We start from the raw sequence: 22841 nt of genomic DNA, 5'->3' as shown, positions 1-22841 counted from the left end.
GGATTCCCGCGGTACCTCCTCAATCCCAAGCCCCCTTTTCCCGGGATTCCTTCCTGACTCCCAATCCCTGTTTTCCGCAGTGCTGAGCATCGGCGAGGGCGGATTCTGGGAAGGCTCCGTGAAGGGCAGGAGCGGCTGGTTCCCGGCGGAATGCGTGGAGGAGGTGCAGATGCGCCAGTACGACTCCAGGCAAGGTCGGTATCCCGGAATTCCGGGCGGAATTCCCCATGGAATCACCGGAGCGCTCCTTCGGTGGTGTGGGGATTGTGGGAATTATATCCTGAGGGATCTGTTCTGGTCATGGATTCCTCATCGAGGAATGGGGAGTTTGGGATGATGGAGGGGTGGGAGCAGAGGGAAAACTGGGAAAATTGGGATTGGTCAGTTGGAGAAGGTTGGTATCCTGGAATTCCGGATGCAATTCCCAATGGAATCACCAGAGCGCTCCTTTGGTGGGGGGGGGGGGGGGGTGGAGGGAATTGTGGGATTTGTATCCCAAGGGATTTATTCCAATGAGTTCCAATCATGGATCCATCATTGGGATCATCTGTAGGAATGGAGAGTTTGGGATGATGGAGGGGTGGGAGCAGAGGAAAAACTGGGAAAACTGGGATTGTCCCAACTGGAAAGGAGGAAGATCCGGGATGATCCACAGAAGTGGCTGGAACTGCCCCAGCTCTGATGGGAATTCTGGAATTCCAAAGGAATTCCTGTTCCACTGAGGAGGATTTTTCCATGCCTGGAAAAAGGAAGATCCAGGGGGGTTTTACCCCTTTTCCCAACTTCCTGCCAGGATCTGAGGTGGGACTGGGATCTGCTCCCAGGGAGAAGGGATAGGAAAAGAGGGAATGGCCTCAGGCTGGGCCAGGGGAGGTTGGGATTGGATTTTTGGGAATTTCCCTATGGAAAAGGGGTCAGGCCTTGGGAGGGGCTGCCCAGGGAGATTTGGAGTGGCCATCTCTGGAGGTGTCTAATGAATTCCTGTAATTCCACTCTGGCCTGGGATCGGGCCCAGTTCAGACTCAGTGCCCTTGGAATTCTTTCCCAACCTCTGGAATTCTGGGATTCCACAATTCCCTGCCTGGGTCCAAAATAAACGAAGGAAAAATCCCGTTCCCCAAGAATTCAAGGTTCAGGAATCTTCCCTTTCAGTGGAATTAATCAAATTCCAAACTCTCCATGGAACCAGAATTCCAGACAGAAGGAAAAGGGATCTTCCCACATTTCAGAGGGCATTATTTTCCCTCCTTGTTTGCAACCTAGGACTGATTCCCAAGTAAAAAAGAGGATGAGGCATTCCTGGTTGGTTTTCCAGCTTTTTCCCAGCATTCCCTGTTCCCAGATTCCTGCTGGAAGAGCATCCCATAGAATTCCATCCCATCCATATCCCATGGATCCCATCCTATCCCTTCTCCAATAATTGAGTCCTTCCCAATGATTTTCCAGCTGTCCATTATCCCAGAAAAAGCAGAATGATCCTTTTCCACAGATTTAATCAGGATGCTGAAATCCAGGCTTTTCCCAAAGTTCTGCACCTTCCCTTGGCAGATCCAAACACATCCCAGATTTATCCCAGACCCGAATTGCCAAGGATTTTGGTCATGGATTCAAGGAATGTTTAGATTGGGAAGGGCTCTAAAGTCCATCCTGATCCCATTTCCTGTGGAAACCTTCCGCTATCCCAGATCCCATCCCATCCCATGGATCCCATCCCATCCCATGGATCCCATCAATCCCATGCATCCCACCCCATGGATCCCATAGATCCCATCCCATGGACCCCATCCTATAGATCCCATGGATCACATAAATCCCATGGATCCCATCCCATCCTGTCCCATGGATCCCATCCCATGGATCCTGTCCCATGGATCCCATAGATCCCATCCCATGGGTCCCATTCCATCCTATCCCATGGATCTCATCCCACGGATCCCATCTCATCCCCTGGATCCCATTTCCTGGATCCCATCCCGGTCTCCTCGGGCTCATTCCCGTTCATTTCAGCCGCTCCGTGTCCCTGCGGATCCCGGCTGCTCCTGGATCCATCCATCAGCTCCGGAGGCTCCGTGACGGCTCCATTAAAAGCGCAGCTATTTTTGGGAGCCGGGAAGGGAGCGGAGCCGCTGGGCCGTGGACAGCCCATAAATCCCGGCTTTTCCTCGGGAATGGGATCCAGGAGGGGCTGGGAATCGGGGAGAATGTCCAGAGGGATGAGGAGAAGAAGGGATGAGGGGGATGGAATGGGAATGCCAAAGGGCTGGGATGGCTGGAGAAGGGGGCAGGAGGAGGGAATTCCTGAATTCCCGGTGGAATGAGAAGTGCTGGGAAATACCAGGGGTGGATGGATCAGCTCGTGGAGCTGTTGGATCTGGGAATTCAGGATTTGCTGGGAATTTCTTTCTTTCTTTCCTCCCTCCTTCTCTCCCTTTTCCCTTTCCTTTCCTTTCCTTTCCTTTCCCTTTCCTTTCCTTTCCTTTCCTTTCCTTTCCTTTCCTTTCCTTTCCTTTCCTTTCCTTTCCTTTCCTTTCCTTTCCTTTCCTTTCCTTTCCTTTCCTTTCCTTTCCTTTCCTTTCCTTTCCTTTCCTTTCCTTTCCTTTCCTTTCCTTTCCTTTCCTTTCCTTTCCTTTCCTTTCCTTTCCTTTCCTTTCCTTTCCCCATCCCTTATTCCCATCGGGAATCATTCCTGGATCGGCTCCACAGCTGCTCCCTGCTGCCGTCTCCTGGTACCAAGCGGGAGCTTCCCGAGTTTTTCCTTCTCCTTGGCATTTCCCTCTGGAATCAGAGACCTCTCGGAGCCGTGAGGATTTTCCCATCCTGATCCAAGCAGAGAATTCCCTGTTTTTATTCCTTGTTTTTATTCATTACCTGGGAGATTCTCAGGCAGCTTCTTTTCCTTGGAATTTCCCCCTGGAATCAGGAGCCCCTTGGAGCAGTGAGGATTTCCCCAGGTTAATCCTGGGAAAGGGCTGGAAAACTCCAGAGGGATCATTCCCAGCTCTTCCCATCCATTCCGAGGTGGGAAAAGCACGGAAGCAGGGTGGGAATGTGGCTGCTCCCATGGGATTGTCTCCCTCATTCCCAATTTTCCTCAGAATTCCGGCATTCCCGGGGATCCGGTGACCTCCAGGACAGCACAGAATTCCCAGGAGCATTCCCAGCTCTTCCCATCCATTCCAACACTGGAAAAGGAAGGAAGAGGGAGGGGCAGGAATGTGGGATTTGGGTTTTCCATAGGGTTGAGTCTCCTCTGTCATTCCAGCCGGGAATTTTGCTGGAATTTCCCCCTGGATGATTTCCAGGAATGGCTCCAGCATTCCCAGGAATTCCTTGGCCGCACGTGGCCCTCTCACCCCCACGGATTCTCCTCATCCACGGAGAAATTCCCACCTGGAATGGAATTCCCGGGCTTTGTGGATCCCCTGGGAAGGCGGGAAATGCCGGGAATAATTTGGGATGTGGATTTTTCCCACAGAAACCAGGGAAGACCGGACCAAGCGGCTTTTCCGGCACTACACCGTCGGGTCCTACGACAACTTCACCTCCCACAGGTAAGGAGCCACTCCCAGGAATCCCGGGAATTCTGGGAATTCCCATTTCCATGGAAAAACCCGCCGTTTTCCTCACAGAGGTTTGCAATTCCATGGGAAGGGGATTTTTCCGTGAGTTTTGGGTGGTGGGAGGAATTCCAGGTGGGGGAAGTCCCTGGGTGGGATCCAAGGTTTTGGGAATTCTGGGAATGTGGCTGCATTCCTGGCTCATATTCCAATGGATGATCCAACATTCTGGAGAGGTTTGGGAATGTTTCCCATCCCCGACTCATGTTCCAGGGAAGGATCCAAAGTTCCGCAGAAGTCTGGGAATGTTTCCCATTCCAGGCTCATGTTCTGATGGAGAATCCAAAGTTCTGGAGAATTCTGGGAATGTTTCCCATTCCTACCTCCTATCCCAGTGGAGGATCCAACATTCCAGAGATGTTTGGGAATATTTCCCATTCCCAGCTCATTTCCCAAAGGATGATCCAAAGTTCTGGAGAAGTTTGGGAATGTTTCCTATTCCTGCCTCATTTCCCAGGGGAAGATCCAACATCCTGGAAAAGTCTGGGAATGTTGTGCCATTCCAGGCTCCTGTCTCATTGGAGAATCCAAAGTCTGGGAGTGTTTCCCATTCCTGGCTCATGTCCCAGTGGAGAATCCAATGTTCCAGAAAAGTTTGGGAATGTTTCACGTTCCCAGCTCACATTCCAGGGGAGGATCCAACGTTCTGGAAAATTGTGGGAATGTTTCCTATTCCTGGCTCCTCCCAGTGGGTGATCCAAAGTTCTGGAGAAGTTTGGGAATGTGAAACATTCCCAGCTCGTGTCCCATGCGAGGATCCAAGGTTCCAGAAAAGTTTGAGAATGTGCTCCCATTCCTGGCTTCTGTCCCATTGGAGAATCCAAAGTTTGGGAATGTTTCCCATTCCCAGATCGTTTCCCAGGGGAGAATTCAACATCCTGGGAAAGTCTGGGAATGTGGTGCCATTCCAGGCTCCTGTCCCAGGGGAGAATCCAACATTCTGCAAAATTCTGGGAATGTTTCCCATTCCTGACTTATTTCTCAGTGCCAGATCCAAAGTTCTGGAGAAGTCTGGGAATGTTTCCCGTTCTTGTCTCCAATCCCAGTGGGTAATCCAAGGTTCCAGAAAAGTTTGAGAGCGTGAGCGCATTCCCAGGTGGGACAGCAGGGGGACATTCCTGGACTGTGGCTTTTCCTGTGGATTTGGGATCAGGAATGGGAAGGGTTGGATTTGGGAATGTCCCAGAGCTCTGGAATTCCCAGAAGGATGAGCAGCTGCTTCCTCTGGAATGGGGACACTTTCCCTTTTTCCAGGGAAGTTTCTGAGTTCCCAAACCCATCAGAGCCAAATGAGGGGTCTCTCCTTGGAAGCCATGGAATTGTGCAGATCTGTGGAATTCTGGGAATCTTGGAGCTCATCCACAACATTTTCCTGCTTTTTTTGAGCTCCTTATCCCAAATTTTGCTTCTGGGAGCATTCCTGTTTCTGAGGGATGTGTGGAATTTGGGTGGATCCTTAAAATTCCTGGGATTTGCTGCTCTGGGGACGTTCCTGTGGAAAAAATCGGGAAAGAGGGAAAACCGAGGGAAAAGTGAAGGGAAGCTCTGGAAAATCCCTGCTGGGATCACGGGAAGAGTGGGAAAAAAGTGAGAATTCATGGATGAGGTGAAATTCCATTGGTTCAGAGGAAAAAAACAGGATTGAATTTATGGGAATCCCAGGAAAAGAGATTTCCTTTGGGAATCACATCTTGGGGAAACAGCAGGAGGAGCTCTTGGCCAGGAGTTGGAATTCCTGGGAATTTTCACTGGGAAAAGATTCCTGGAAATTCCAGTGGAGGAGTGAGGCAGGAAGGGGAATTCAAGGAGCCGGATCCAGCATGGAAAAAAAAACTTGAGAAGACCCTAAAATTCCACAAATTCCTTGGAGCTGGGAATGCTCAGAGGAGCAAAATTTGGGATAAGGAGCTCAAAAAAGCAGGAAAATGTTGTGGATGAGCTCCAAGATTCCCAGAATTCCATGGATCCGTGCCATTCCTTGGCCCAAGGAATGGCCCAAGGCAAATTTGAGAGGAATTTAAGGAGCTGGATCCAGAAAAAACCTTGGGAAGAGCCCAGAGTGGGATTGGATCCACAGGGAGGGCTTGGGTTGGTCCTGCTCCAGGAAATCCTTTGGGAATTGTTTGAATTCCAGGAAGAAGCTCCCAAAGAAAATTTGGGAAGTTTAGGGAATTATTGGGAAAGGGAAAATCCCAAAATTCTGGATTACGGATTCTGTGGGACCATGGGATGGTTGGGAATGATGGAATTGTGGGATCATGAAATGCTTTGGAATGATAGGACATCCCCAGGAATTTCAGGATAAATCTGGATTGAAGATGGAAAAACTCTTCCGGGATGGGATTCCCAGCATTCCCAGATTTCCTTTGGAATCAGGAATCCCTCCAAGGAGGAGCAGGGGCCACTCCATAGCCAGGATGTGCTGAATGCTCCCAAAATTCTGGTCATTCCCAAAATCTGGGAATGGGAAAAATGGGACAGAAAAATTTACCTGGAGGAGGCAAATCTGAGCTTGGCTTTATTCGGAAGAGAAATCCCAGTGGGAATTGCCTTCAGAATTAAAGGCGGGGATTAAAGAGGCTCCAAATTAATTTTGGTATTAAAGCCGGGAGCAGCTGGGAAGGGGAAAAATTGGGAGCAGGAGCCAATCCTGGATTTGTGTCGGGGATTAGGGAGAGGGATTTCACCAGAAAACAGGGAGAACGTGGAAAATGTGGAAAACATGGAGGGGGAAAAGGGAATTTCTCTGGTCCTGGAATGCTGAGGCTGGAAAAAATGTGTGGAGACAGAAAAATTATGGAGTTAGGGTGGTTGGAATGATGGGATTATGGAATAACAGAGGTTGGAATTAGGGAATGATTTTCCTGGAGCTGGGAAATCTGGGAATTCCTTCCCGTATTTCCAAGAATGGAAATTCTACAGGCAAAGGAAGCTGAGCTTCCATTGGGAAGAGTTTTCCTTGGATTTCCCTGTAATTCCTGAGATTTTCTTGGTGTGGTTGCCTCTTCTCCCATCCCTCTGGAAATCTGGGAGTTCCTTCTCGTGTTTCCAAAGCTGAAATTCCCCCATCCAAAGGGGCTGAGTTTCCATTGGAATTCCACCTGGAATGGGATCGGGAATGGGACCTGGAATGGGATCTGGAATTCTCCTGTCCCTGTGGAACACCAGGAATTAAAAATGGGCTTTGGATCAGGCAAAACTATGGGAATCCCATGGAAAAGGCTTGGAAAAGGAATTCCTGGAGAAGCCACGACCATCCCACCCTTTAGTGCCCAAGGCTGAGCAGAAAACCAGGAATTGGGTCGGGAATGGGAGTGGGAATGGGCCTAGAATAGGATTGGGAATGGGATCTGAAATGGGATCGGGAACTGGATTGGGAATAGGAGCTGCAATGGGATCTGGAATTTTCCCTGTCCCTGTGGAATGCTGGGAGTTAAAGGTCAGGTTTGGATCAGGAAAAACTATGGAAAACACATGGAAAAAGATTGGGAAAAGGATTAGAAAAGGAATTCCTGTAGAGGCCACCACCATCCCACCCTTTGGTACCCACAGCCGAGCAGAAAACCTGGAATGGGCCTGGAATGAGACCTGGAGTGGGCCTGGAATAGGAGCTGGAATTGGATCAAGAATAGGACCCAGAATGGGAGCTGGAATGGGATTGGGAATGGGACTGGTAATGGGAGCTGGAATTTTCCCTGTCCCTGTGGAATGCTGGGAGTTAAAGGTGGGCATTGGATCAAGGAGAACTATGGAAAAAAAAAAAAAAACCATGGAAAAAGATTGGAAAAGGAATTCCTGGAGAGGCCACCACCCTCCTATCCTTTGGTGCCTGAGGCCGAGTGGAAAAACTGGAGTTGGAGCTGGAATCCCAGGAATGGGACTTGGAATGGGAGCTGGAATTTTCCCTGTCCCTGTGGAACGCTGGGAGTTAAAGGTCAGGTTTGGAATAGGCAAAACTGTGGAAAACCCGTGGAAAAGGATTGGAAAAGGAATTCCTGGAGAGGCCACCACCATCCCACCCTTTGGTGCCTGAGGCCGAGCGGAAAACCTGGAAGGGGAGCTGGAATCCTGGGAATTCTCCGTCCCTACGGAACGCCGGGAGTTAAAGGTGGGCGTTGGTCTCAGCACCACCCCCGGCAATTCCAGCTCCTTTTAGAACCCATGGAATCTGCGGGAATCAATGGAGCCGTGATTCATCCCGGCTCCCACGCTTCCCGAGGCTCCGGTGACGGTGACGGCTCCGGGCTCGGATCCCACACCTGGATCCCGCCCACATTCCCGGTGACGCCGATCCCGCTGAGGTAACGCTCCGCCCACATTCCCAAAGTTTGGGGAGCAGCCGGAAAAGCCGCCCAGGAGACACCTGGAAGAATTCCAGGCCGGTTGGGAAAAAGCCTGGGGCAACCTGGGATGGCAGGAATTGTCCCTGCCCATGGAATGATCCTGAATCCCTTTTCCAACCCAGATCCTGGGATTCTAAAAGAAAAGGGGGAAATCGGGAAGTAAAATCAGTTTTCATGGATCCGCTTGGTTATTCCCATGGGAAAACCATTGGAAGGTGTCCCAGCTTCCCGGGAAAGCGCTGGAATGTTGGAGTGGCTGGAGAAGCATTCCACTCACCTGAGAATTTTTGGATTCCTCAAGGAAAACTGGAGTTCAGCTGAAATCCTGAAATCCATGGAATTCCTGAGGTGGGAAAAGCCCTCCGTGGTCACCAAGGCCGAGCTGGGCCTGATCCCAACCCAGAGCTGGAATTCCAGGAATTCCTTGGACACTTCCAGGGCTGGGATTGCACTGCTGAGATGGAAATTCCATGGGAGAATCCTGGAATGGGTTGGGTGGGAATGGAGCTGAAATCCCGCCCAATTCCAACCCTTGGAATTCCATCCCAGCCCCTCCCCACCCTCCCGGACAGGAATTCCTTCCCAAATCCCATCTAGCCCTGCTCTATTTCCCATGGAATTGGAAAAGCAGCTCCACAGAGCCTCTCCAGTGTCCTCAGGCCAGAATTCCCAGTTTTCCATGGAACTGAGACTTTTCCAACCTGTTTTTTCTGAGGGATGGGATCATGGATTGCCCTGGATCCCTGGAAGCTTCCAAGGCCAGGCTGGAGCAGCCTGGGATCATGGAATGGGGTGGAATTCCGGGAGCTTGAAGTCCCTTCCCACCCAAACCATTCCATGATTCCCAGAATTCCTGACATTCCCTGAAAGCGGGAACTGATCCCAAAAGCTGCTGCTCCCAGACAATTCCAGAGGCTCGGGAATGCTCCCAGTGGGATTCCAGAGAAACCTTTCCAGGAAGAATTTTTCTTCCCTCCCTCCATATTCCCATTTCCGTGGAATGACGCTGCTCCACCCTGGAACTTTTCCAGCTTTTTCCGTGATTTCCATGAATCCCATCCCACCATTCCAGGAGCAGGGAAACCTCCAGCCCACAGTGAGGGCATGTCATGATTCCAGAATTTGGGAAGTGGGAAAACACGACAGGATTCGGAATTGTCTCCCTGTGGAATGGATTCCCAAAGTGTTCCCGGCAGGAATCCATTCCCTCCCGGTGATCCAGGAAATCCAAGGTTTTCCTTGGCAGGGGATCATTCTGTCCCGGTATTCCCGGTGTTCCCAGCAGGGATCCATTCTCTCACAGTATTCCCGGTGTTCCCAGCAGGGATCCATTCCCTCACGGTGATCCAGGAAATCCAAGGTTTTCCTTGGCAGGGAATCATTCTGTCCCAGTATTCCCAGTGTTCCCAGCAGGGATCCATTCTCTCACAGTGTTCCCGGTGTTCCCAGCAGGGATCCATTCCCTCCTGGTGATCCAAGGTTTTCCCTCTGGAGGAGCTGGCGAGGCCCAGCCCCACCCCTCATTCCCCAGTGGAATTCCAGTCCTTTCCCGTGCCTTGGGAATGAATCCATGGGGAATTCCCACCACCAATTCCAGCTGTTCCAGTGCTCCCCACCCCTCCCATCAATCCCTTCCAAACATTTCCATGATTTTCCATCTCTTCCCATCACACTCCCATCATTCCCCATTATTCCCATCACTCCCATCATTCCCATCATTCCCAACACTCCCCATTATTCCTGTCCTTCCCAACATTCCCCATTATTCCCGTTGTTTCCATCACTCCCCAACATTCCCCAACACTTTCCAACATTCCCAGCGCCCCCACTGATCCCACTGCTCCCATCTCTCCCAATCCCTCCGCAACATCTCCATCTCTCCCCATCCCTTCCCATCCCACTCCAATATTCTCAATAATTCCCAATCCCTCCCCAACATTCCCATTGTTCCCTGTCGCTTCCATCTCTCTCCATCCCTCCCCAACATTCCTCATCTCCCATCCCTCCTTGTCCTTCTCCAATATTCCCAATCCTTTTCCATCCCTCCCCATGTCTCCCATCCCTCCCATCCCTCTCCAATATTCCCAACCATTCCCCATCTCTCCATCCCTCCTCATCCCTCCCACTGTTCCTATCCCTCCCCATCCCTTTCCAATATTCCCAATCATTCCCCAGCATTCCCATCCCTCCCACCCATTCCCATCTCTCCATCCCTTCCAACCTTCCTCACCCCTCCCCATCCCTCCTTATCCCTCTCCAATATTCCAAATCATTCCCCATCTCTCCATCCCTCCTCATCCCTCCCACTGTTCCCATCCCTCCCCATCCCTTTCCAATATTCCCAATCATTCCCCAACATTCCCATCCCTCCCACCCATTCCCATCTCTCCATCCCTTCCAACCTTCCTCATCCCTCCCCATCCCTCCCCATCCCTTTCCAATATTCCCAATCATTTCCCAACATTCCTCACCCCTTCCCATCCATCTCATCGTTCCCATCTCTCCATCCCTCCCAACCCTCCTCATTCCTCCCCATCCCTCTCTGATATTCCCAATCCTTTCCCATCCCTCCCATTATTCCCATTGCTCCTATCCCTCCCATCCTTCCTCAATATTCCCAAAGCTTCTCCATCTCTCCCATCTCCCCCATCCCTCCCTATCCTTCCTCATCCCTCTCATCGTTCCTCCTCCCTCCTATCCCTCTCCAATATTCCCCAACCTTCTCCATCCCTCCCCATCCCTCTCCGTCACTCCCATCATTCCCATCCCTCCCCATCCCTCTCCAATATTCCCAATCCTTTTCCATCCCTCCTCATCTCTCCCATGCCTCCCTATCCCTCCTCATCTCCTCCCATACCCCCATCCCTCCATTTTTCCCATCTCTCCATCCCTCCCAACCGTCCTCATCCCTCCCCATCCCTCCTTATCCCTCTCCAATATTCCCAGTCCTTCTCTGTCCCTCCTCATCTCCTCCCATCCCCCCATCCTTCCCCATCCCTCCCATCGTTCCCGTCTCTCCATCCCTCCCAATCATTCCCACTGTTCCTCATCTCTCCCCATCCCTCTCCAATACTCCCAATTCTTTTCCATCCCTCCTTATCTCTCCAATCCCTCCCAATCATTCCTCCCATTGTTTTACATCTCTCCTTTTCCATTTCTCCATCCCTCCCATTGTTCCCGTCCCTCCCCATCTCTCCTCAATATTCCCAAACCTTTTCCATCCCCCCATCCTTCCCATTGTTCCCATCCCTGCCATCCTTTTCCATCTCTCCATCCCTCCTTATCCCTCCCATTGTTCCCATCCCTCCTCAATATTCCCAAACCTTTTCCATCTCCCCATCCCTCCCATTGTTCCCATCCCTCCCATCCGTCCCCATCCCTCCCATCCTTCCCATTGTTTCCATCCCTCCCATCCGTCCCCATCCCTCCCATCCTTTTCCATCTCCCCATCCCTCCTTATCCCTCCCATTGTTCCCATCCCTCCCTCCCCATTATTCCCAAACCTTTTCCATCTCCCCGTCCCTCCCATTGTCCCCATCCCTCCCATACATCCCCATCCCTCCCATCCTTTTCCATCTCCCCGTCCCTCCTCATCCCTCCCATTGTTCCCATCCCTCCCTCCCCATTATTCCCAAACCTTTTCCATCTCCCCGTCCCTCCCATTGTTCCCATCCCTCCCCTCGCTCCCTCCTCTCCCCTCCCGCTCTGGCTCCCACTTCCCGGCTCCTTCCCAAGCTCCTTCCCGGCGCTCCCGGATTATCCCGGCTCTGATGTCACCCCTGCGGCTCCGCTGGGAGGGACCTGCGGCCCCCTCCCCCTCCCGCCGCTCCTAGAGCCCGTTTGGGGAGGGGGCTCCAGTCCATCCCTCCCTCCATCCATCGCTGGATCATTCCCGGCTTTTCCCAAGGATGCTCCTTCCCCCCCGCTCCCGGCAATCCGTCACTTAGCAACGCCCGAGGGGGGGAATTTTGGGATCAAATCCGCCGGGATGAGGATTTAAACTCTGCCCCGCTCCTGCCCGGCCAGCGGCGAGGAGGCAGCGCCGCTTCCATCCGAGAATCCCGGCTTTTATTCCCGCGGGAGACGCGCCCGGCAGGTGTGGGAAGAGACGATTCCCGATGGGGCTCCGCGTTTAACGGGCGAAGCTCCGGATCCCGAAATTCCCGAAATTCCTGCGTGGGCTCCGTATCCTTGCATTCCTGCGAGCGAGGGCTCCGTATCCCTGCATTCCTCTGCAGGTGACTGCGAGGGGCCCGGTGGGCAGCAGGGACATCCACGATTTCTTCTTCTTCTTCTTCTTCTTGCTTTTTTTTAATTCCCTCCTCCTCCTTTTCCTCCTTTTCCTCCTCCTCCTCCACGCCGAGGCAAAAGTCGCTTCCGTCTTTTTGGTGTGACTTTGGGCGCAAAAAAAAAAAAAAATCCGGGGAGAGAAAAAAACCAGGAAAAAAAAATCCAGGAGGAAAAAAAAAAAAAAGAAAAAAGAGAGAGAGAAAGAAAGAAAGAGAAAGGAAGGGAGGGGAAGCAACGATCCCTGCGGAGATGAAAGGCTGGATGCGAAGAGTGACAGAGGCCACCCCTGGCTGGTGACAAAGGCCACCCCCGGCTGGTGACAGGGCCACCCCCGGCTGGTGACAGCGGCCACGGCGCTGGCAGCGATGGTGCTGCGCTCTAACCCTGGCATCATTCTCTTGTGCTCTTTCCTGCCCAGTGACTACATCATCGAGGAGAAGACGGCCGTGCTGCAGAAGCGGGAGCATGAGGGCTTCGGCTTCGTCCTGCGCGGGGCCAAAGGTAAGCCCCGAGCCGCTTTTCCAGCCGTTTTTCCCAGGATTTTCTTTTTTTCCGGATTTTTTTTTTTCCCCCCAGGGTTTTTTACGGGGATTTTTTCCGGCGTGGTTGTGCAGCGCTGGGGGGGGGTCGGGTTGGGGCGATGGCGTGGAGTGGGGTTGTGGGTTTGGGGTTTTCGTTCGGTGCTGGTGGTGCCTTGGAATTTTTGGGAATTTTCACTCCTTTCCCGTCAGGGAATGAACGTCCCAGGGTTCTTGTTCCCGCTAATCCTGGGAGGCTCCGGAGGGATTTTCATCCCTGGCTCGGTTCAGTGTCGTGGTCTGGGCTTGCGGGTTGGGAGTTCTGGGGGTTGTGCTGCTGGTGCTGCTCATGGTGCCTTGGAATTTTTGGGAATCTTCCTGAGGGAATGAACGGCCCCTGCTCAGCTCCGGAGCCCCGTTCCCAGCAATCCTGGGGGGCTCCAAGGGGATTTTCTTCCCCGGATTTCTCCGGTTCAATGCCGTGTCCTGCTGCTATCGAGGCTTTCTCGGAATTTTGGGGATTTTGGTGCTGATGATGCCTTGGAATTTTAGGGAATTGTTGCTGCTTTTCCCTGGGAGAATGAATGGCTCAGGGTTCTCATTCCCGGGATTCTCATTCCCAGGCTCCAGAGGGATTTTCTTCCCTGGCTTGTTCTGTGTCGTGGTCTGGGGTTGTGGATTTGGGGTTTTCGTGGGGGTGTGATGCTGGTGATGGCTTGGAATTTTTGGGAATTTTCACTCCTTTTCCCCAGTGGAATGAACAGCCCTTGCCTGGCTCGGGATCCTCGTTCCCAGTAATCCTGGGGGGCTCCAAAGGGATTTTCCTCCCCAGATTCCTCCGGTTCAGTGCCGTGTCCAGCTGCCATTGTGGCTCTCTCGGAATTTCGGGGGTTTTGGTGCTGGTGCTGCTCGTGGTGCATTGGAATTTTTTGGAAATTTTTTTGGAATTTTTGCTCCCTTTCCCTGGGAGAACGAATGGCTCTGGAGCCCCATTTCCAGCAATCCTGGGAGGCTCCAAGGGGATTTTCCTCCCTGGATCTCTCCGGCTCAGTGCCATGCCCTGCTGCCATCGTGGCTCTCTCCCATTTTTGGGCAGGCGCTGCTCACGGTGCCTTGGAATTTTTGGGAATTGTCGCTTCTTTTCCCTGAGGCATGAACAGCTCAGGGTTCTCATTCCTGGGATTTTCATTCCCAGGCTCCAGAGGGATTTTCCTCCCTGGCTCGTTCGGTGTCGTGGTCTGGGGTTGTGGATTTGGGGTTTTGGGGGGGTTTGGTGATGGTGGCGCCTTGGAATTTTTGGGAATTGTCACTGCTTTTCCCTGAGGGATGAACGGCTCAGGATTCTCATTCCCGTTAATCCTGGGGGGCTCCAAGGGGATTTTCCTCCCTGGATTTCTCCGGTTCTCTCCGGTTCTGTGCCGTGTCCTGCTGCCATTGTAGCTCTCTCAGAATTTTGGAGGTTTTGGTGCTGGTGGTGCCTTGGAATTTTTGGGAATTTTCACTTCTTTTCCCCCAGGGAATGAACAGCTCAGGATTCTCATTCCCAGCAATCCAGGGGGGGGGCTCCAAAGGGATTTTTCTCCCCGGATTTCTCCAGTTTAGTGCACTGTCCTGCTGCCATCGTGGCTCTCAGAATTTTTGGGAGGTTTTCTGTGGATGTGGCTTGGAATTGTTGGGAATTGTCACTTTGCTTCCCGGAGGGATGAACGGCCCCTGCTCAGCTCCAGAACCCCATTCCCAGCAACCCTGGGGGGCTCCAAAGGGATTTCCATCCCTCGTTCTGTCTTCTCCTTTCCCACTTTCTGGGGGTTTTGATGTGGATGCTGCTTGGAATTTTTGGGAATTTTCAAATTTTCACTCCTTTGTCCATGTGGGAGTGAACAGCCCCTGCCCAGCTCCATCCATGGGTTTTTGGGGTTGGAATGCTCGGAGCTTTTCCCTGGATTTTGGCTGGGGAGAGCTGGGGGCTTTTGGGATCCCTGGGGAAAGCCGGGAGAGCTTTTCCTGCTGCTCCCACCCTGGAGCTCATTCCCGGCTCATCCCGGGGTTCTCCCAGGGCCAGGATCTTTCCTGGGAGTTTCCTATGACTCCTTTGGCCAGAATTCCACCTTTTTGCTGAAAAAAAAAAAAAAGGAATCCATTGGAGGCTTGGGAATATTCCTATGGATTTAGGGAAGAGGAGGCGGGAAAAGCTCAGGATGGAGAGACCTCTCCACCCCCGGCATTCCCAGGAGCAGAGGGACAGCGGAGCTGTTTTCCATGTGGGAGGAAAGCTGGGAAGAGCTGCAGATCCAGGCTGGAATGGGATTTTCCAGGAGAACTCCTGGATTTCTGTCCTTCTGTCCATTCTGTCCCAAGGTTTGCAATCCCAGTGGGAATTTCCCTCCCATTCCCTATGGATTTCCCATCTGTGGAGCACCAAGTGAAACTTCAGGGCCCAAAATGGCATCCATGGGGTTTTTTTGGGATCAATCCCACAGCTTTTGTGTCAGAAAAAAATGGGAAATTTAATCCCATTCCCTGGGTTTTTCTTCCCCTTTATTTTCCTTCCTGGCCCTCCTGTCATTCCCAGTTTCCCTTCATGTGCCAAGGCTGAGGGAAGTGTTTGGAGTGGGTGTGTGGCTCTGTGGGATTTGGGAATTCTGCGGGATTTGGGAATTCTGCGTGACACAGAGAGGTCATGGATGCAGAGGGGTCCTGGCCTGGAAGATCCGGAATCTGGGAATGCTCCCTCTGGAGCAGCATTCCCGAGTTAGGGAAGTGGCTTGGAATCCCCCCATTTCCCAGCCCATCATCCCTGTATTCCATGGATTTTGGCCTGGAATTCTATGGATTTTAGACCCGGAATTGGGCCCATCCATGTCAGCACTGCTCCCTTTGGGTTTTCCTGGAAAACCACTCCAGACCTCTGGGGAAAAGAGGGAAAAGGGGCTGGAAAAGGCAGGGGCTGGAGCTTCATTCCAGGCAGGAAGAGGAAGGCAGATTTTGGGATGATCCTTAAAGGAATTTGCTCTTCCTGCTGCAAATTCCTCCCTGGAATTTTTCCCATTCCATGGTAAAAGGCACTTCCAGGGAAAAGACTCTGCCCACCCTGGGGTCCTTCCCAGCCCATCCCAGCTCTGGCTCTTCCCAATTCCCAAGGGGGACATCCCATCCAATTCCATCCCAGGATTCTGAGTTATTCCCGTTTATCCCAGTCCCTGAAGCTCTCAGAGCTGGCCTTGCCCCACATCCAATCCCCTGGGAATTCCCAGGGAATCTGTGGCTCTCCCTGCATCCCTGGAATTGCCCAGGGCCAGGCTGGAGCAGCCTGGGATCATGGAATGCCATCCTGGAATGGGATGAGCTTGGAGGGCTCTTCCGACCCAACCCATTCCATGATTTTATGGAAAACAAGGATCTGTCCTGAAATCCAAATTAAAGGAACGAATCCAAGTTTTTGCTGGATGGGATGAGTTTTCCTTGGTGTGCCTGGAGAGAACCGGGTCATTCCCAAAATTCCTAAATTATTCCTTCCTGAGGATCTTCTGAAGGAGCCAATCCCAAGGGAAAGGAGGAGAGGGAACAGCCTGGAGCTGGGCTTGCGGGTTGGATATTCCAGGTGGGAATTCCCTGAGCTTGGAACTTGCCAGGATCTGTGGAATCAATGGATCCTTTGGGAATTCCCTGAGCTCGGAGCTTGCCAGGATCCATTGGGGATTGAAGGATCCTTTGGGAATTCCCTGAGTTTGGAACTTTCTGGGATCCATGGGATGGGGACCTGTTCCAACTGCCTGACCACTCCAGGGATGACCAGGATGGGAATTGGTGCTCCCAGGATGGAATTTGATCTCCAAGATGGGATTGGTTTCCTCAGGATGGATTTTGATTCCCCAGGTTGGGTTTGGTCCCTCAGGATGGGATTTTGGTGTCCCCAGGATGGAATTTGGTCCCCCTGGATGGGATTTGGTTCCCTAGGATGGGATGGATTCTCCAGGATGGAATCTGGTGCTTCCAGGATGGGATTTGGTGTCCCCAGGATGGAATTTGATCATCAGGGTGGGATTTGGTCCCTTCAGGACAGAATTTGGTCCCTCAGGTTGGAGTTTGACGTTCCCTAGGATGGGATTTGGTTCTCCAGGATGAATTTGGTGTCCCTGGGATGGGATTTAGTGTTTCCAGGATGGAATATTGTCCCCCTGAATGGGATTTGTTGTCCTCAGGCTGGGATTTGGTTCCCTCCCAGGTGGATTTTGGTGCTCCCAGGCCTCCCTGGTGACCCAGCTCTTCCAGGGGTTGTCCCGCAGCTGGCTCTGGAATTCCAGCTGGGAAATGTGGGAATTTAAGCCCAGGAATTCCCAATTCCCCAGCCAGGGCCCTGGTGATTCCTAAGGGGGTTCCCATAACGCTTCCCAGAATTCTGAGTCTGGAGTTTTGGTGGGAAAGGCTGAACCTCTTGGTCGGGGAATTCCCCTCATTCCCAGTGGGAACTTCCTGGATTTAATTCCCAACTTTTTGCTTTGCTTCTCCCATTGGATGGGAGACTCTTCCCATTGGATTTCTTCCCCGGGAGGGCACTTAGGGATGGATTTTCCATGATTTCCACACCTGGAGCATTCCCTGGATCAGGTTTGGTCCCAAACTGGTTTTGGGAATGGCTGAGCTGGGAGAAGTGGATCAGGATTCCCAGGATTTGCTGGGAGCAGGGATGTCCTTCTCCTCTCCCTTTTCCATCCCCAGGGGTTGTAAAACCTGGGAGAAAAATTCCCAAGGCCAGGACAGGGCTTGGAGCACCCTGGGATGATGGGAAGTGTCCAGGGGTTGGAATTGGGTGGGATTTGGGTCCCTTCCCACCCAAACCATTCCAGGGGGAGCTCCAGTGCTCCAACACCAGGAGGACCTGGAAGTCCTGGAGCAAACCCAGAGGACTGTATCAGCTTCCCTCTGAGAAACTGGGAATGTTCCCCTGGAGCAGGGAAGGCTCCAGGGAGAGCTCCCAGCACATTGCAGGGCCTGCAGGGGCTCCAGCAGAGCTGCAGAGGGACTGGGGACAAGGCCTGCAGGGACAGCACCCAGGGAATGGCTCCCACTGCCAGAGGGCAGCCATGGGTGGCATCTTGGCAATGAGGAATTCCTGCCTGGGCTGGCATTGCCAGAGCAGCTGGGGCTGCCCCTGATCCCTGCAGTGCCCAAGGAAAGGTTAGAGCAGCCTGGGATGGTGGGAATTGTCCCTGTGTCTCCTTGTCCCCTCGTGGAGGAAATTCTGCTCCCGGAATTATTCCACAGGGAGACAATTCCCAATTCCTGAGCATTTTCCCATTTGCCAAATCCTTCAGGCTCTGGCAGCACTTCCCAAATCCTGGATCACGACGTGCACCCACCGTGGGCTGGTGGCTCCCAGCCCACGGAAAAAGCTGGAAAAGTGCCTGGAATGACACATGGATAACTCAGGCGATGGATGGGCCTGGAGTGCGATGGGATCCGTGGGAAGGTGGGATTTGCTCCGTGAAATTTATCCCAGAGAATCCATGGCTGGGACCCCTGGACGTGTCCAAGGCCAGGTCGGACACTTGGAGCATCCTGGGATCGCAGGAGCTGAGATCCTGGAAGGATCCTGGAGGGTTTGGAGAGCGCTCCAACATTCCGTCGGAATGTCTAAAAATAGGGATGAGCTGTCAAGCGTTTGCCACTTCTCCCGGGAAAGGCAGAAATCGTGGAAAGCCGTTGGTGGGAAGCAGCTGAGAAGCTTCAGCACATGGAGGGGTGGCAGGGAAAGGTTCCCGGGGTGCGATCCGTGCCGGAGTGGAAAAATCCCGCCTAAAATGTGGGAATAAAAACGGATAGAGGAGGAAAAGTCTTGGATCGGGGTGGAACCGGAGGCTTGGTTTGGCGGGAAGGGAGAGGAACGTTGGGAATGTTGGTGGAAGGGCATCAAAGGAGAGGCCACCGGGGTCACCTCAGGGATCTGGGATCTGTCAGCTCCTAAAAATCCATTTCTTGGGATAATTTGTGGGGATGAGAATTTCTCCTGGCTCCTGATCCGCTCCAGGTGGATTTGGGAATGTGGAGACCCTGCGGCTCCGTGGGAGGGACTCAGCTGGAAGTGAGAGGGAAAGGGGAAAACTTGGGATAAGGAGAGCGGGAAGGATTGAATGGGTGGATTTTCCTCAGGCTGGATTGTCCCAGCAGGAATTTCTCCCATTTTTTGGAGCTGTGTCAGGTCCAGGTGGATCCTCTGGATCCATTCTGGGAGCTGAAGGTTTGGGATCAGCCCAGGGTGTAATTCATGGATCCTGGGAATGGAAACGCTTGGAAAACTTCCTGGGCTGTGCCCGTGGGATCTCCTGGATCCTGGGGGTTCCTCGGGATGGGCTGGGAGGTCCTTCCCAGGCAGGCCCCACCAGGATTGGGGAACTGTGGGATCCTGGCCCATGGAATGCCGGCAGTGCCTCGGGAAGGGCCCCCGAGCCCCCCAGGGATCCGTGCAGGGAGAGCCCGGGAAAAGTGGGATGTGCCCCGGGCTGGGGCCAGGGCAGCTCTGCGGGGATCGGGGCCGGGATCGGGAATGTCCTTCTGGGCCTGCCCAGCTCCTGCCAGGAGCCAGCGGGGATCGGGATCTGCTCCAGGGAATGAGCCCCGGGAACAGAGGGAGCGGCCTCGGCCTGGGCCAGGGCAGGCCCAGCTCCCGGATTTGGGATCGTTTTCCATGGAAAGGGCTCAGGCCTTGGCTGGGGCTGCCAGGGAGCTTTGGAGTCCCATCCCTGGAGGTGTCCAAGGAATCCCCATTCCCAGTGGGATCCAAATCCATGTGGGTGCAGCACTGGGGGACACGGATCGCGGGTGGCCTTGGCAGTGCTGGGAACAGTTGGGTTTGATGGTCTCCAAGGGATATTCCAACCCAAATGATTCCATGACTCCATCATTGATTCCATGACTGATTCTATTATTAGTTCCATCTTGGATTCCATCACTGATTCCTTCTTTGAATCCATCATTGATTCCATCATTGATTCCATTATTAGTTCCATTATTGATTCCATTATGGATTCTTTCATTGACTCCCTCATTGATTCCATCACTGACTCCATTTTGGATTCCATATTGGATTCCTTCATTGATTCCATCTCAGATTCCATCTAGGGTTCTATCCTTGATTCCATGACTGATTTCATCATTAGTTCCATGATTGATTCCGTCTTGGATTCCATCATTGACTCCATTTTTTATTCCATCTTTGATTCCTTCGTTGATTCCATCTTGGATTCCATCTAGGATTCCATCATTGATTCCATGACTGATTCCATTATTAGTTCCATGATTGATTCCATCTTGGATTCCATCATTAATTCCATCTTGGATTCCTTAATTATCTCCATTGCTGATTCCATCCTTGATTCCATCACTGAGGTGGGAACGGGGACAGGACAAGGGGACACAACCTCAGGCTGTGCCAGGACGTCTCCAGGTTGGATAACGGAAAAACTCATTCCTGGAAAGGCTTTTCCAACCTTGGCATGGGGGTAGAATCCCCATTCCCAACCGGATTCAAATCCATGTGGATGTGGCAGCTGGGCACAAGGATCAGGGGTGGCCTCGTCAGTGCTGGGACCAGTTGGATTTGATGTTCTCCAAGGGATTTTCCAACCCAAATGATTCCCTGACTCCATCATTGATTCCATGACTGATTCTATTATTGGTTCCATCTTGGATTGCATCTTGGATTCCATCTTGGATTCTGTCATTGATGCCATCATTGATTCCATTATTAGTTCCATGACTGAGTCCATTATTTATTCCATCTTAGATTCCATCACTGGTTCCTTCTTTGATTCCTTTATTGATTCCTTTATTAGTTCCATTATTGATTCCATCTTGGATTCTTTCATTGATTCCTTCATAGATTCCATCTCGGATTCCATCACTGGTTCCTTTGATTCCTTCATTGATTCCTTCATTGGTTCCATTATTGATTCCACTATTAGTTCCATGATTGATTCCATCTTGGATTCCTTCATTATTTCCATCATTGATTCCAATACTGGTTCCACCTCGGATTCCATCACTGAGGTGGGAACAGGGCAGGACAAGGGGTGGGATTCAAATCCATGAATCCATGGATATGGCGCTTGGGGACACGGATTGGGGGTGGCCTCGGCACTGCTGGGAACAGTTTCACTCAGGGGTTTTCCAGCTCCGTAATTCCATGATTTTAGGAATGCTGTGCACGGGCTGAGCCTTCCCCTGTGGAATTTCCTTGGAAATCCCTCAGTTCCCCTTCCCGTTGTGTTTTCCAGCCGAGACCCCGATCGAGGAGTTCACGCCCACGCCGGCATTCCCAGCGCTGCAGTACCTGGAATCCGTGGATGTGGAAGGAGTCGCCTGGAGAGCGGGATTGCGCACGGGGGATTTTCTGATCGAGGTGAGCTCCTCCCGGAATTCCGCTCCTTCCCCGGGAATTTTGGGAATTGCCCAGGAGTTTTGGAATTCTACCGGGTACAGGTCAGGAGGATCTGGAGTCCTCCAGGTCATGGAACTTCCAGAGGTTCTTTGGGTGTGGATCCAGAGGGATCCCAGTGTCCTCCAGGTGTGGATCAGGAGGATCTGGAATTCTCCAGGTGTGGATCCAGAGGGATCCTGAGTCCCTCAGTGCCAGTGAATCCCTTTGGAATTGTGGCTGCTCCACCATGGAGAACACACTGAGATTTCGGGAGATTCCCTGGATTTGTCATTGCTTTAGGGATTTTCCTGGCTGGAGGAGGAACTTAGGATGTTCCAATGGGATTGGTGGGAACAGGACAGGGCTGGAGTTTGGAAAGGTGGAAAAAAGGTTTTCCAGTGGGAAATCCAAGGAATGGTTCAGGGACTGGATCCAAGCACTGCTTTGGTTGGAAAGGGATCATGGAAAGTTGGATTCCAATGGAATGTGTGGAGTGTTGGGATTGGGACAGATCCTGCCAGGCTGGGAGAGCTGGGAATGTTCCCCTGGAGCAGGGAAGGCTCCAGGGAGAGCTCCCAGCACATTGCAGGGCCTGCAGGGGCTCCAGCAGAGCTGCAGAGGGACTGGGGACAAGGCCTGCAGGGACAGCACACAGGGAATGGCTCCCACTGCCAGAGGGCAGCCATGGGTGGCATCTTGGCAATGAGGAATTCCTGCCTGGGCTGGCATTGCCAGAGCAGCTGGGGCTGCCCCTGAGCCCTGCAATGCCCAAGGAAAGGATGGAGCAGCCTGGGATCGTGGGAAGTGTCCCCAGAATGAGCTTTGAGGTTCTTCCTACCCAAACCATCCCAGGATTCCATTTGGGATGAATCTCTGGCATTTTGTGCTGCCTGACGTGGTTTGGGTGGGAATCTGATCCCGATTTTCTCCACGCTGAGGATTTCAGGCTCTGTCTCCATGGAAAGCTGGGAGGAGACCTGGGACATTCCCACTCCTGCTTGTCCTGACAGGAGAAGGAGGAAAACAGAGCCTGGAGGGATTTGGGATGGCTGGAGGCTCCTTTCCATGGAGAAATTCCCAAATATCCAATCCAAACCTGCCCTGGCCCAGGCCGAGGCCGCTCCCTCTGTTCCCGGGGCTCATTCCCTGGAGCAGATCCCGATCCCCGCTGGCTCCTGGCAGGAGCTGGGCAGGCCCAGAAGGACATTCCCGATCCCGGCCCCGATCCCCGCAGAGCTGCCCTGGCCCCAGCCCGGGGCACATCCCACTTTTCCCGGGCTCTCCCTGCACGGATCCCTGGGGGGCTCGGGGGCCCTTCCCGAGGCACTGCCGGCATTCCATGGGCCAGGATCCCACAGTTCCCCAATCCTGCTGGGGTTTGGGTTGGAAGAACCTCCCAGCCCATCCACTTCCAACCCCTGGACACCTCACATCATCCCAGGGTGCTCCATCCTTTCCTTGGGCATTGCAGGGATCAGGGGCAGCCCCAGCTGCTCTGGCAATGCCAGCCCAGGCAGGAATTGCTCATTGCCAAGATGCCACCCATGGCTGCCCTCTGGCAGTGGGAGCCATTCCCTGTGTGCTGTCCCTGCAGGCCTTGTCCCCAGTCCCTCTGCAGCTCTGCTGGAGCCCCTGCAGGCCCTGCAATGTGCTGGGA

General features: G+C 52.8%; 1 protein-coding gene across 1 annotated transcript in view; it reads left to right on the top strand.

The window, feature by feature from the left end:
- The window catches only part of SHANK3 (SH3 and multiple ankyrin repeat domains 3), a 147417-nt gene that overhangs the window by 78860 nt on the left and 45716 nt on the right, over positions 1–22841 (top strand). The window contains 4 exon segments of the mRNA XM_058022231.1: positions 81–194; positions 3476–3551; positions 12669–12751; positions 21042–21166. Of these exon segments, the coding sequence (XP_057878214.1) occupies positions 81–194; positions 3476–3551; positions 12669–12751; positions 21042–21166 (398 nt within the window).

The sequence above is a fragment of the Melospiza georgiana genome, chromosome 4, assembly GCF_028018845.1.
Source record: "Melospiza georgiana isolate bMelGeo1 chromosome 4, bMelGeo1.pri, whole genome shotgun sequence".
NCBI classification, from domain to species: domain Eukaryota; kingdom Metazoa; phylum Chordata; class Aves; order Passeriformes; family Passerellidae; genus Melospiza; species Melospiza georgiana.
Note: the sequence above shows the minus strand (reverse complement) of the source record. Positions and strands in the feature narration are given on the sequence as shown.